The following is a 13,974-nucleotide window of genomic DNA, read 5'->3' as shown; positions in this document are numbered from 1 at the left end:
TGCCGGAGCCTCCCCGTCACAAAGTCTCTTGAACAAAGGAGATCGGTGGAGCACATTGATGTCATTGTTAGAACCAGACATGTCAAAGAAAACATGCAAAATCCACAAGTCCTTAGATGTCACTTCTAAGTATGATGTGGCCTCTTTGGTGTGACCTTGATACCGCCCACGCAAACCTTTGAGGTAATTTCTGGCAGTACATGCAATCAACTGAATGGAGCATACATGGGAAACCACTTGATACCCCGGCTGCCCATAAATTTTTGGTGTCCTCGGCAGTTGGTTCTCATAGGTACTTTGGTCCAAACACCTTCACCACGGCGTGTGCAAATTACACAGTAGTGTCCAGACAGGTGGTCTCCCATACGGATTTTAGTATCAATGGCACATGCGGCCTTACTATAAGCAAGCACCCTCAGAGCAGACATGCATTTTTGCAGAGAAGAGAAGGACAGTTGCCCACAACAATCCGTCCTAAGCTTGAATTAGTCATTAGCCTCCTCGACGACATTAACTAAGCACAAGAACAAGTCTTTGCCCATCTGAAAGCAGCGTGAAAAGAAACCTTCATGGTATGTTAGGTCCGATGTAAAGTAGTCCGTGTATAGAAGTAGCGATCCTATCCCATGGAACAACTCTCGTGCCCATATTAAGCCCATGAAGTTCAGCACATTCTCCTCTTGCTTCTCGAATTCTTCCTGGATGCTCATCGTCATCATTTCAACATCTTCGTTGTCTGAATCTGACGAATTGATGAACTCTCTTTATATGAATTCATCAAGGTCCATGATTTCATAATCAACGACAAACCCATCCGTGGCCTACAAATGACCAAAAGAATAAAAAACTACTCGTACACTTCATCAAACATGTAAGTATGATGTGTGTGTCCAGAAAAGTTGCACGAAGCAGGGCGGCGTTCGGTGGCAGCACCGTAGGTGGCGTTGTGGGTTGGGGCCTCCGAAGATGGCCATGTGGGTTGGGGACCACAATGGAATAACAATGATGGTAGAGCTATGGTGGCGGTGCGGACGAGGCAGAAAATAGGAGATGAAGAGGGAAGATAGGGCGTGTCTTCAAGAGATTTGGCACAGACCCTTGCCGTCAGTCCAATGAGAAGGCCGCGTCCCGGGAGTCCTCATATATGACCCGCATATAGATCGAGTATGGGGGTGCCGGTTAGCCCGGCGGCTAAGTTTTCCCGGTCCGCTTGGGTGGAAAAAAAGTGCCCGGGCCGTGCAAGGGGTGAGTGGGGTTATAAGGGCTCCGGCTATAAATGCTCTTAGAAATCCGGCTAAAGGAATTTAGAAAAAGACGTTGCTAACTGGACTGTGAAAGTCCAGTGAAAATTATGTGATCCAAGTAACAAGAAAACCTCTACCAATACCCCTTCTGTAAATAAATATAAAATGTTTTACATATTTCAATATGGACAATATACCGCACTAAAATGTGTCTATATATATTCGAATTAAAAAAAGTTAGAACATTTTATAGTACTCCTCTGTAAACAAATATAAAAGCGTTTAGATCACTAAAGTAGTGACCTAAACGCTTTTATATTTCTTTATGGAAGGAGTATTTATTTACATACAGTACATGCCAAGTGACCACCCTCCCCCCTCCCCAAACAAACAAAAAGAAAAACACTGACACCAAGCTGTAGTACTAAAAACAAAGGGAATCATGACCAGGCCGAAAAAACGCATGTCCAACGATAATCTACACGAAGATATCCAAAAACGCAAACGCGTGCTCATCACGATGTTTCCAATCGACTTCATCCTAAAAAGCTAGGCTTTATTTGACCGGAGAAGACTTGGTTGTTCTGCTTCACTTTCTCGGAGGAGCCTGACGCCCGTCCGCCCGCATGTGGGAATTGCTATGCAGGACGCAGAGACTGGGCACCTTCGTCCCGCCGAGTCAATCGTTCTATAATCACGACGAAACCATCTCCCTCTTCTATAATTCACACAAGAGGAAGGGAATCACAGCCGTGGAGAGCAGGTGCAGCCGTCAGTCAGTGCCAATGGATCAGCCCGTGCAGCCATGGGAGTACAGCCTGCGGAAGTACCTCCTGCTGCTGGCCACCCTGGTGGTCACCGTCACGTACGCCGCCGGCTTCAACCCGCCGGGGGGCGTCTGGCAGAACGCCCTCGGCGGCCGGCTCGCCGGCGACCCCATCATCCGCGACACCAACTACCACCGCTACCTCGCCTTCTTCTACTGCAACGCCACAGCCTTCGCCGCGTCGCTCGTGGTCATCGTCCTCATCCTCGTCCTCGCCATCCGCCACGACAGGAAGGGGAAGGACAGCCGCTGGGTCGTCGTGCCCCTGCGGCTGGTCATGGTGCTGGACCTGCTCAGCCTCATGGGCGCCTACGGCGCCGGCACCTGCCGGGACAAGATTTCAACCGTCTACTCAGTGGTGCTGGTGGCCATCGTCTTCCTCTACATCCTCGTTCTCAAGTCGATGGACTGCTGGGACAAGAACTCCGACCCCGGCGCCGGCTCCGGCCGCGGGATGCCCGTCACCAATGGCAACACCGGCTCCGGCTCTGGCAGCGCAACGCCCATTCCCAATCCTGACTTTGGCACCGGCACGATTTCCACCTCCATCGCCGGCTCCGACGGCGGGATGCCAATCTCCAACGGCAACACCAGCTCTGGAGGCGTGATGTGCACTCCTGATCCCGACCACGACGCCGGCACGATTCCAGCCCCCATCCTCGGCTCTGACCCCACGGTCGGAGAAGACAAGGAGCGGCCCCGCCACCACAAGGCCCACAAAAAGCTGAAAGCCGAAGAACGGCTCCGCAGGGTCCTGATGCTCCTGGCTACGTTTGCGGTGAGCATCACGTATGTCGCCGGGCTGAGCACGCCGGGCGGCTTCTGGGACAGCACCAAGGGCAGCCACCACCCGGGCGATGCGGTTCTCAAGGACAACCATGGCCCGCGCCTGACGGTGTTCCTGCTCTGCAACACCACGGCGTTCGTGGCGTCCCTGCTCATCACCATGCTGCTCATCATCGACGTCAAGAAGCTCCGCAAGAAGAAGACGGCTCGGTCTCGCATGCTCTACGGGTGCATCGTCGTTGCCCTGGTCGGTCTCGTTGCGGCATACATCGCCGGCAGCTGCAGGGAGATAGATACCACCGCCTACGTGTTCAGCCTAGTTGGCGCCGTTCTGGCAATGGCACACATCATCCTACTCTATGGTATCTACACTTCTTCTCGTTCCAGTCCAGTGCAACAAACTGGAAAAGTTCAGCAGACTGTTGATAATGTCAGGTAAGGATCACATACGTATCCTCTTCTTCCTTTCCTGTGTTTGTAGCTGAACTCTCTGTTTCTTTCTCTGCTACGCCGCAATTGAAGTCTGTTTTCTCTGTTTACAGTTTCACTGTTTTCTCGGCAAAGTAAACTAAACTCTGTTTCTTCTTCTCAGCAGTGGTAGGAAGGCTCTGGACAAGGCTCGCTCTCTTGTTCTACTGCTCGCTACTCTTGCCGCCGCCATCACCTACACAGCGGGGTTGGACCCGCCGGGTGGCCTTTGGCAGGACAATGGCAACGGGCACATGGCCGGTGACCCAATCCTTCTCACGACCAATGCCAGGCGATACAAGGCCTTCTTCTACTGCAACTCGGTTGCCTTTGTGACCTCCTTGGTAGCCATTGTCCTAGTCCAGACGGATATTCTGGTCAGGCACCACGTGCTGGAGGCAGCCATGATACTCGATCTGTTTGGCCTCATCGGCGCCTATGCCGCCGGGAGCTGCCGGGACGTGAACACCTCCATTTATGCCATAGCTTTGGCAGGCGCCGTCCTGGTCTATGTGGTGATCCATATTGTCTTCTTCACGCTGGACCACGAGGACAAAAAGGACGACCACCAGGCAAATCAGTTGTTGGAGAGGAGGCGCAAACGGTTGCTCCTCTTTGCGATCTTGGCCGCGACCATTACCTACCAAGCCGGCCTCACCCCTCCTGGCGGCTTCCTGCTCCAGGATGACAAGCTCGGACACCACGCTGGCGACCCAGTCCTCTTGTTCAACTACCCACTCCGTTACAAGGTCTTCTTCTACTGCAACTCGGTGAGCTTCATGTTGTCCATCTCCCTCACCATCCTCCTTGTGAACCACAATCTGTACAGGCCAGCCATACGAAGCAATGCGCTATTTGTTTGTACGGTCGTGGGCTTGTTGTGTTTGATGGTGGCCTACGCCGCTGGAAGCACCCAACACCTCAAGACATCCATCTACATCTTTCTGTTGGTCGGTGCGGCCCTTCTCGTTGCAGCCGGACTCCTGCTGGTATTTTTGCTGAAGAAAAATGACAGCGGTTCAGCAGCGCAACACACTAAACAGAACCAACAAATGAAGGAGGTAGAAGTGAGGAATGGGGATAAAGAGGAAAGAGATGAGGCAGAAGAAAAGAATGGGGATAAAGAACTAAGGAAGAAGGAGGTAGAAGAAAATAAAGAAGAAAGGAAGAAGCACGAGAGGCGCAAGTACCTGATGCTGCTAGGCATCCTGGTGGCAAGCGTAGCCTACCAGGCTGGCCTGAAACCGCCCGGCGGAGCGTGGCAGAGCAGTGAGAATGGGTACGAGGCGGGCGTCCCGGTGATGCATGATAACAGGAGACCCCGGTACCTCATTTTCTTCTACAGCAACTCCTTTTCCTTCATGGCTTCCATTGTTGTCATCATGATGTTGCTAACGCACTGGCTGCCAAACAAGAAGAAAGAAGAATGGGAAAAATGGTCGCTGAGGGTGATGAACTGGACGATCCTACTGGATTTGTTCACTCTCCTGCTGTCCTATGCAGCCGGCTCCAACAGGCAGTGGAAGACGTCGGTTTATGTCGTCGCACTCATCTTTGTTGTGCTGGTCTACTTTGCAATCCATATGACGCTGTCATGTACTGTTTGTCGCCCTAAGAGCCCCCAAAGCAGCTCTGAAGTGTAGCTCTACTATGTGAGGGCGTCTGAGATGCCATCTATCTATTTCTCCGTCTCTAGATTTCTAGTCATCTTAATTAACTCTGTTCAATCTCTCTGCTCCAGCTAGTTCTCTCTGTTTTTAGATTCCTGGTCTAGTTGATGTAATCTGATAAACCTGTATCCCGATTGGAGGTTGGAGCAAGCTGAACATTGTTTGTCGATTCACGGGGAAAGTGTGTGTACCTTAACGTACCCAATGATTACGCATTAATCATTATAAGTGAAATTTCCTGATCCTATATGCAATCTCGATCTCACAAAAACTTGAATGAGAAGTGCATGAATTGCAGTTCCATTGTATTCAGGAAGCTGAAGCATTTGTTGCTACTCAAACATGCCAGTATGTCACTGCGTGCGGTCTGAAGTAATGATTGTGTAATTCTAATAGGATCCACTGGTCTTGTCGAGAGGAAACATACCTTGAATCCGTGACCCGACCACAGCGGCGCAGTCTCCCCTGTGGGGCAATTCGCCGAACAGCTGCAGGCCGCCCGGTCTCCTCATGCAGATGCGGGCAACCGGACTGAGCTGGCCGCCGTCGTGCGTTGCGTGGTCGCCATGGATCAATGCGTACGCTAGCATCAGAGGCTGGCGCCATTCTGGATGGAGAGGGATTCCTCGAGCATGGGTCGCCTCGATCAGGAGCAGTTGCTGGGGCCGACGAGTGGATGGTGCACGAGTGCAGGCGCTGAGTTCAGAAAAGCGCGCGAATCCAGCTCTGAACCAGCCCCGCTCGGCCGCTCTGTCCCTGCGATCTTCCACGCCAAGGAGACACAGCCGCGCTGCCCGGGTCAGGTCGGGACGGGCCGTCGCCGGCGATCGCCGGGGAAAAGGAACAGCGCCAAGGCCCTGGCTCCTGCGCGGCTGTGTGTCTCGTGTGGACGAGCGGTCGGATGGGTCAAGCGAGCAGACTCGGTCGGCCGAAATCACTATTCTGACCCTTTCATCGACCCTTTCAACAAACTTTGTCACAAAGTAAACTCGACATAAAAGTGTTTCACGATCTGACATTTTTAACAACATCATAGCTCACGGTGTTTCTGGCCAAAATGGAAACGCCGAGCTAGCTAGCGTTTTTGTCCAAAGAAAAAACGCCGAAGTAGTTCGCATTGCGGATCAGGTAAGAAATGCCATAGAGCTTGCGTTTCTTCGCTGGCACCCAGCCCACTCGCTGCCCCATCGGGGTCTTTCTCCTCTTTCTCCTCAGCCGCCATAGATGCCAGGCTAGAAACGCCAAGGTTGGCGATGTTTGCGGCCTTCTTAGAAACGTCAAGGTAAAAAACTGCTCCGTAACCAGGGCTTGACCGCCAAGCCATATGACGTTTCTTACCTGGTCAAAAACGTCACAAACTTCGGCGTTTGTTACCTGATGAGAAACGCTAATTACCTCGGCGTTTCTTCTTTGGTCAGAAACACCGGCTAGCTCGGCGTTTTTATGTTGGGCAGAAACGCCACGGGCTATGGCGTTGCTAAAAGGATCAGATCGTGAAATACTTTCATGTCGAGTTTATTTTGTGACAAAGTTCGTTCAAAGGGTCAGAATAGTGAAAAAGGCCGACTCGGTCTAGCTTCACCGGATCGATACGATGCGGGTGATAACATGCGGATGCGGCCCGAACTGTTAGGTTTTCTATAAATAGTAAAGAAGAATGCCTGCAAAAAACAAAAAAAATTGGCATGGAAAAAAACGTTGTTTTGCTCATGGAGAATCGCTAAGGGCGAAGATATGGATAGATGTGAAAGAGCCACTCATGAGGTGGGTGCAACTGGAGAAAGCACGGTCGAGGGAGAATTTTTTTTATGATATACAGTATGAGAACCTGCCGTATTTTTGCTTTTCATGTGGGAGGTTGGGTCATGCGGATCTGTTCTGCCGGATCCGGCAGAGAGAGATTGCCACGGGAGGCTGCCGTTTAATGAGATGTTGAGATGGCCAGGGAGTAGGAAGAGCTGGGGGAGTGCACCCCAGTGGAGCAAGGAGGCGGACTATGCATGGAAGAAGTACTGCTGCAGGTGTTGAGCAAGAAGTTGAGGCTGGTACTGAGGTTACATCTCCAGCAAAACCGAGCCAAGGGGTGGTGAAGAATGCTGTCTATCAGTTTAATGCTCGTGGAGCTTTGAATGGGAGAGGCAATAGATACAATCGGGGGCGAGGTACACTGAATCATCAAGTATACAGAAGGGTTAATATGGATGGTGATGGGACTGGGAAAAGTGCTAGTAATCAGCTGATGTTACTGGACCAGGAAACTCTGAATAAAAAAAGGATTATGGAAGAGGAGCAGTCAGAGAACTCATCTGAGAGTAGAGATTCGAAGAAGAAGAAGGCTTTAGAGGAGCTGAATCTGGCGGAGACTGCGGAGCAGTCCCGCCCGAAGCAATGAATTGCCTAATTTGGAACTGTCGCGGGCTTGGGAACCCGGAGACAGTTCGAGAACTTCACAATATTGTGAGGCTGGAAGCGCCCGCCTTGGTCTTTGTGTGTGAGACGAAGATTGAGGGAGAGAGATTGTTAGCCCTAAAGTCCCGGTTGGGATTTAGTGGATGTGTGCCCGTAAGCAGCAATGGCTTAAGTGGAGGACTAGCCTTGTTCTGGTCCAAGGAAGTTGATGTTACTTTGAATAATGTGTCCGACCAACACATTGATGTGAAAGTGCAAAACGTGGGGAGTGATATGAAGATGGGAGATTTACAGGCTTTTATGCCAAAGCAAAGAGAAGCGAGACATCGCAAAGTTGGGATATTTTGAGAATGTTGAGAGCCCAGTGTGATTTGCCATGGTTATGCGGAGGTGATTTTAATGAGGTGTTGCATGGTTCCGAGTATTTTGGTGCAAACGAACGGGCAGAGTGGCAGATGGAGGGCTTCCGTGAAGTGGTGGATCAGTGTGAGTTCCAAGACTTGGGTTATCATGGAGTCCTGTTCACATGGGATAATAGGCAGGATGGAGCTTCCAATGTAAAGGTGAGGTTGGATAGATTCCTAGCTAATCCAGCTTACACCCAGATGTACCTGGCGAATGTAGGTAAACACATTCCTTCGCCGCGATCAGACCATTGTTTTATCTCTCTAAGATCGCGGCGTGTGGATCAGGTGGAAGGAAGAGGGCCTAGACGTTTTACGTATGAAGAGGCATGGCAGCGGGAGGAGTCGTATGAGGCGGTGGTGTTGGATGGCTGGAAGAAAGGAGCGGGTGCAGATGGCTTCATGGCTCTGAATGATGCGTTGAATCACATGCAGCACCAACTTACTGATTGGAAAAACAAAAAGTTTGGAGATGTTCAGCGCAAGATTAAAAAGGTCCGTAAAGAATTTGAGAAGGAGAAGGCTAACTCGTTGTACAGAGGGTCATCTCCCAGGGAACGAGATTTGGCTAGGCAGCTCAATGAATTGTTACACCGTGAAGAGGTAATGGCGAGACAAAGGTCGAGAGCGGACTGGTTACGTGCGGGGGACAGGAATACCGGATATTTTCAGGTGCGTGCGTCTGCTCGGAGGACTCAGAATAGAATATCAGCTTTGGAGAATGCTGATGGTATCCTATGTGAGAGTAAAGAGGATGTGGTAGCCGAAGTGCAAGGGTTCTACACCAGATTGTACACGGCGCAAGAACATGTTGATGTGGATGCGGTCTTGCATCACGTACCAGTAAAAATTACAGGCCCCATGAATGAACAGCTGGCAAGACCCTTCCAGGAAGCCGAGATTGAGGCGGCCTTGTTTGTGATGAAGCCGTCAAAAGCTCCTGGAGTGGACGGTTTTAATGCAGGTTTTTATCAGCGGCACTGGCCTCTAATCAAGGATGATGTTACAGATGCGGTGCTCAACTTTCTAAATGGTGGCCATCTTCCTGATGTCATCAACAAGACGGTAATTGTGTTGATTCCGAAAATTAAAAATCCCAGGAACATTACCCAATATAGGCCCATTTCACTTTGTAATGTGATTTATAAGATTTGTTCAAAGGTGTTGGCTAACCGTTTGCGTGAAGTGTAGGATGAAATTATAGCTGAGGAGCAGAGTGCATTTGTGCCGAGGAGATTGATTACAGATAACGTGTTCACAGCGTATGAGTGCATTCACTCTATGCGAAGGAAAAAAGGAAAGCAAGGATGGTGTGCAGTGAAATTAGACATGATGAAAGCGTACGATAGAGTCGACTGGACATATCTTCAAGGGATCATGTTGCAGTTGGGCTTTGCAGAGGAGTGGGTATCTTTGGTCATGAGATGTGTGACATCGGTAAGCTTTCAGGTTAAAGTTAATGGAGAGCTGTTACCTTCTTTTAGTCCCAGTTGTGGTATTCGGCAGGGGGACCCAATATCCCCGTATTTATTTCTTCTTTGTGGAGAAGGTCTATCTTGCATGTTGAAAAATTATGATGGTGGATGGGTTGATAGAGGAATCAGGGTGGGCTTCACAGCCCCGTGGATTTCTCATCTATTGTTTGCTGATGATTGTTTAGTGTTCATGAAAGCAGATACTAGGAGTGCCATGAGATTAAATGAGATATTGCGGGCATATAGTGTGGGCTCAGGTCAGTGCGCAAACAAGCAAAAGAGTTCAGTTTTCTTTAGCCCAAACACAGGGGCATCAGTAAGAAGAGGAGTCCGGAATATAATGCAAATTTATCGGGAAGCTCTTTCAGAAAAATACTTGGGCCTCCCGACCGCGGTGGGTAGAATTACAGAACAGTTGTTTGAACATATTGTGGAGCGGGCGAGGTCGCATGTACAAGGGTGGTGCGAAAGATTACTATCCATAGCAGCAAAGGAGGTACTTCTTAAATCCGCGATTCAGGCTTTACCGGCCTATTCTATGAGCTGTTTCAAGCTCACTAAAGGTCTGTGCAAGAAATTGATGACAATAATGTCCAAGTATTGGTGGGCGGGATCACTGGATAAGAGAGGTTTTCATTGGCAATCTTGGGAAGGCTTGTCGATCTCCAAGTTTAGGGGAGGCATGGGTTTTCGAGATCTACAAGTCTTTAATGACGCCATGTTGGGTAAGCAGGCATGGAGATTGCTTGACAAGCCTGAGAGCTTGTGGGCGAGGGTCCTGAGAGGAAGGTACTATCCCGATGGCAACTTTCTGCAAGCAAGCTGTCCTAAAGGTGCATCTGCTACTTGGCGTGCTATTATTCAAGGTAGAAAGGTGCTGCAGGAGGGCTTAATTCGGAGAATTGGAGACGGGTGCACGACTGAAATATGGCATGATAGATGGATATCAGGCACTACTTCGATGAAGCCTATATGTAAGGTCAGTGATGAACCTGTGCAGTTAGTTGCTGATCTAATTGAGGATGGCTCAGTCGGTTGGGATGAGGAGCTTATTAGGAAATTGTTCATCGCCCATGACGCTGAAGCTATAATCAAAATGCCTAGGCCACGAGTGCAAATTGATGACTATTGGGCATGGGAATGGGAGCAGTCTGGTGTGTACTCAGTCCGGTCGGCCTACAGGGCTTTGATGGAACAGAAAATCTCAAATCAACCTGTCCCTGGGAGTCCTGACCATGGTGAAAAACTTGGAAGGAGTTGTGGAAACTGAGAGTTCAACCAAAAATCCGTGTGTTTTGGTGGCGAGTACTGAAAAACTTCTTACCAGCTCATGGTGAGTTGCAGCGGCGTCACATACGTGAGGATGCATACTGTCTGATGTGTGGATGTGATGAGGAGTCGTTATTCCATGCTTTGACTAAGTGTGATCATGCAAGTCGGTTTTGGGCGGCAGCGGAGGAATTTTTTGGTATAAAACTTCCAAGGCTGCACCCTGCGACCTGGGCGCGTGACATTATTGATCCATGTTTCATACAACGGGATCAAGCTGTAATCGTGGTGTCCGTGATGTGGGCTATTTGGTCTAGCCGCAACAAATACACGCACGAGGAAATTAAATTTCAGCCAATGCGGTCTATGGAGTTGATTAAGGAGCTCATAATGGCAATTAACATCCCTGAGCAGAGGAGATCTAGAATGATGGTGAAACACACATAGAAGCCGCCGGAGGAGGGATGGATAAAGCTAAACACTGATGGAGCGACTGATGCTGTTAATGGCTGTACGGGCACAGGAGTAGTGGTTAGAGACCACCGGGGACAGTTCCAGATGGGACAGTGCCACAAATATCAGGTGATGTACGAGCCGTATGTATTGGAGATGACAGCCTGCCGAGACACACTGTTGTTTGCGCTGGAGAAGGGATGGTCTCATGTGGTTATCGAGACCGACTGCCAGGCTGTGTTGATGGCATGGAAGCAACAAGATGACCGATCAATTGTAGGGAATCTGGGAAAGGAGATGCGGACCTATCTCCAAAACTTTCAGGGATTCGACTTGAGATGGACGTGTAGAGAAGCAAATGTAGCAGCTCATCTTTGTGCTAAGAAGGCTCTAGCTCTAGAGTCAGCTTACCTATCTCTTGATGTAGCCCCTGATTTTCTGATTGATGCTTTGCAATCAGATGTAACCCGCCTTAATGATGAATAAATGCATGTATGTCGGTTCTAAAAAAAACCCTTAAGCAAACTTTGTCACAAAGTGAACTCGACATGAAAGTATTTCACGATCTGACTTTTTTAGCAACGTCATAGCCCGCGGCATTTCTATCCAAAATGGAAACGCCGAGCTAGCTAGCGTTCCTATCCAAAAAATAAATGTCGAGGTAGCTCGCGTTGCGGACCAGGTAAGAAACGCCATAGGGCTTGGTGTTTCTTCGCTGACACCCAACCTACTCGTTGCCCCATCAGGGTCTTTCTCCTCAGCCGCCAGAGATGCCAGGCTAGAAACGCCAAGGTCAGCAACGTTTCCGGCCTTCTTAGAAACGCCAAGGTAAAAAACTGCTCCGTAACCAGGTCCTGAACGCCAAGCCATATGGCGTTCCTTACCTGGTCAAAAACGTCACAAACTTCGGCGTTTGTTACCTGGTGAGAAACGCTAGTTATCTCGGCGTTTCTTCTTTGGTCAGAAACATCGGCTAGCTCGGCGTTTTTATGTTGGGCAGAAACGCCACGGCTATGGCGTTGCTAAAAGGATCAGATCGTGAAATACTTTCACGTCGAGTTTATTTTGTGACAAAGTTCGTTCAAAGGGTCAGAATAGTGAAAAAGGCCGACTCGGTCTAGCTTCACCGGATCGATACGATGCGGGTGATAACATGCGGATGCGGCCCGAACTGTTAGGTTTTCTATAAATAGTAAAGAAGAATGCCCGCAAAAAACAAAAAAATTGGCATGGAAAAAAACGTTGTTTTTGTCGTCAAGTAATCATATATGTATATTATACTGAAATACTCCCTTAGTCCCATAATATAAGAACGTTTTTGACACTACACTAGTATTTTGGGGCGGAGGGAGTAGTTGATCCCACTACTTATATTTTTTTAACACGGTACAAATGAAGACGCACTTTCACCTTTTTTTTGCAGGTAAGCTTATATTACTCAAGTAACAACCCTACAATCCTGCTTACATAAATCGATGACCTCTGGGGTTCTGATCCCAACCAGACAACAATTATCTTCTCAGTTCTAGCAAAACTAGCTAAATGATCACTAACTAAATTTTTGACAATGGTTAATATGGGAATTATGAGTCATACTAAGAGACTTCAAGTACTTTATTTTCACCACCAATGACGCATAGATTGACATGTCAATGTCCTTTTCCCGCAACATGTTCACCTATGAGCACCTTCGATAGCAACCGCCTCGGCCCCGGCGTGCTATGACTCTCGGTATTCATCTTCATGCCCACTAGGTGTTCGACAAAAGCCTCCAAGGTAAAAGAAACGTCTTTCTCCATTTTTTGCGATAGGTGTTGTGTGGATGAGTTCGTACCCGTCATCCTCTCTATGGGATGACTCCTCTCTTGAAGAGGAATGTGAGTGAGAGGAGGGAGGACATTGCCATCATCATTACCATGCACATGGAGAAGAGCAAGTGGCCAAAGCATGGCAGTCCCGTTGTCGACCGTTAGGTCATTCGTAGGAGAAGGCAAGATGGCCACCACAAGTTGATGCTAGACTATTTTTGTCCAAATCCGGTGTATCCAGAGTGATACTTTTGACGTCAATTTCAGGATGTCCATAGATTTGTTCCTCTGCATTGCCAACTATGTGAAGGAGCATGATTGATTCTTCATGCAAAGAAGGATTTGTACTAGAGATCTTAGTCACAACACCAATCAGAAGGTGACTTCAGCGTTGCACATGATGGCATCTTGTATTCCTGCCGATTTGATTGATGATCTCTTGGCAATGGGACAGAGCACTTCCATCAAGTGTGTGCAGAAAATTGCAACGATAGTTGTTGAAGTGTTTGAGCCAGAGCATTTGATAGCACCCAATGCTTAGGAGACTCAGCGGCATCAATGTGCTAATGGATGGCCACTTGGCAGTGGGAGAGAGCACTTACATAAAGTGTTTGGAGAAATTTGCAAAGATCTTTTGGCATGCCTGTTTTGGGATGCATGCCTGAATCTTGCAACGACATCAATGTGCTCCACCGATCACCATTCTTTGCATGGTTAGCCATTGGGGAAGGACCAGCGGTGGAGTTTCATGCAAACGGCGGCACATACAACATGTGCTACTACCTAGCGGATGGGATTTACCTGAAGTGGGCAATATTTTGTGAAGCCAATTTCAAGCTCCCAAGGTAAGAAAGCACTTCACTCTCATAATGCTCAAGCAGCTGCTAGAAAGGACGTGGGGAATGCATTTGGGATTTTGAAAGCCCAATTTACCATTGTGCGAGGATCAAATAGGTTTTGGGATCAAGAAATCCTTTGGCACATCATGATTGTCGTCGTGATCTTGCATAACATGATCATTGAGAGTAAGTGTGGTCAAGATTTGGATTACTCCTTCCACGAATTCATGGCAAAGGTGACGCGTCCAGTTAGAAGAGAAGGCCGCATCTGACGCTTTCTTCAAGTTCACTATTCGAGAGGCGGATACTCAGAAAGGTATTCA

The 13,974-nt window shown here is 48.8% G+C and overlaps 1 protein-coding gene across 2 annotated transcripts; it reads left to right on the top strand.

Annotated features, from left to right (window-relative positions):
- Nucleotides 1-1,680: 1,680 nt before the first annotated feature.
- Nucleotides 1,681-5,163, top strand: LOC125515178. Of its 2 annotated transcripts, none has more exons than XM_048680616.1 (2): nucleotides 1,681-3,291; nucleotides 3,449-5,163. In XM_048680616.1, the coding sequence occupies exons 1-2, from the start codon at nucleotides 1,871-1,873 to the stop codon at nucleotides 4,965-4,967; spliced, it is 2,940 nt and encodes a 979-aa protein (XP_048536573.1). In that variant the 5' UTR covers nucleotides 1,681-1,870; the 3' UTR covers nucleotides 4,968-5,163. The 2 variants fall into 2 exon arrangements, with proteins under 2 accessions (XP_048536573.1, XP_048536574.1); XM_048680617.1 differs by having other exon boundaries at nucleotides 1,682-3,291; nucleotides 3,452-5,163.
- The last annotated feature ends 8,811 nt before the right edge of the window (nucleotides 5,164-13,974 follow it).

Source organism: Triticum urartu, chromosome 6 (assembly GCF_003073215.2).
Source record: "Triticum urartu cultivar G1812 chromosome 6, Tu2.1, whole genome shotgun sequence".
NCBI classification, from domain to species: domain Eukaryota; kingdom Viridiplantae; phylum Streptophyta; class Magnoliopsida; order Poales; family Poaceae; genus Triticum; species Triticum urartu.
Note: the sequence above shows the minus strand (reverse complement) of the source record. Positions and strands in the feature narration are given on the sequence as shown.

Bases quoted from the DNA above. Each gene is read 5' to 3' on its own strand.
- LOC125515178 (XM_048680616.1), top strand. From the start codon at position 1,871: ATGTGGGAATTGCTATGCAGGACGCAGAGACTGGGCACCTTCGTCCCG. The intron at 3,292-3,448 runs GTAAGGATCACA...TCTTCTTCTCAG, and splicing joins CAGACTGTTGATAATGTCAG to CAGTGGTAGGAAGGCTCTGG.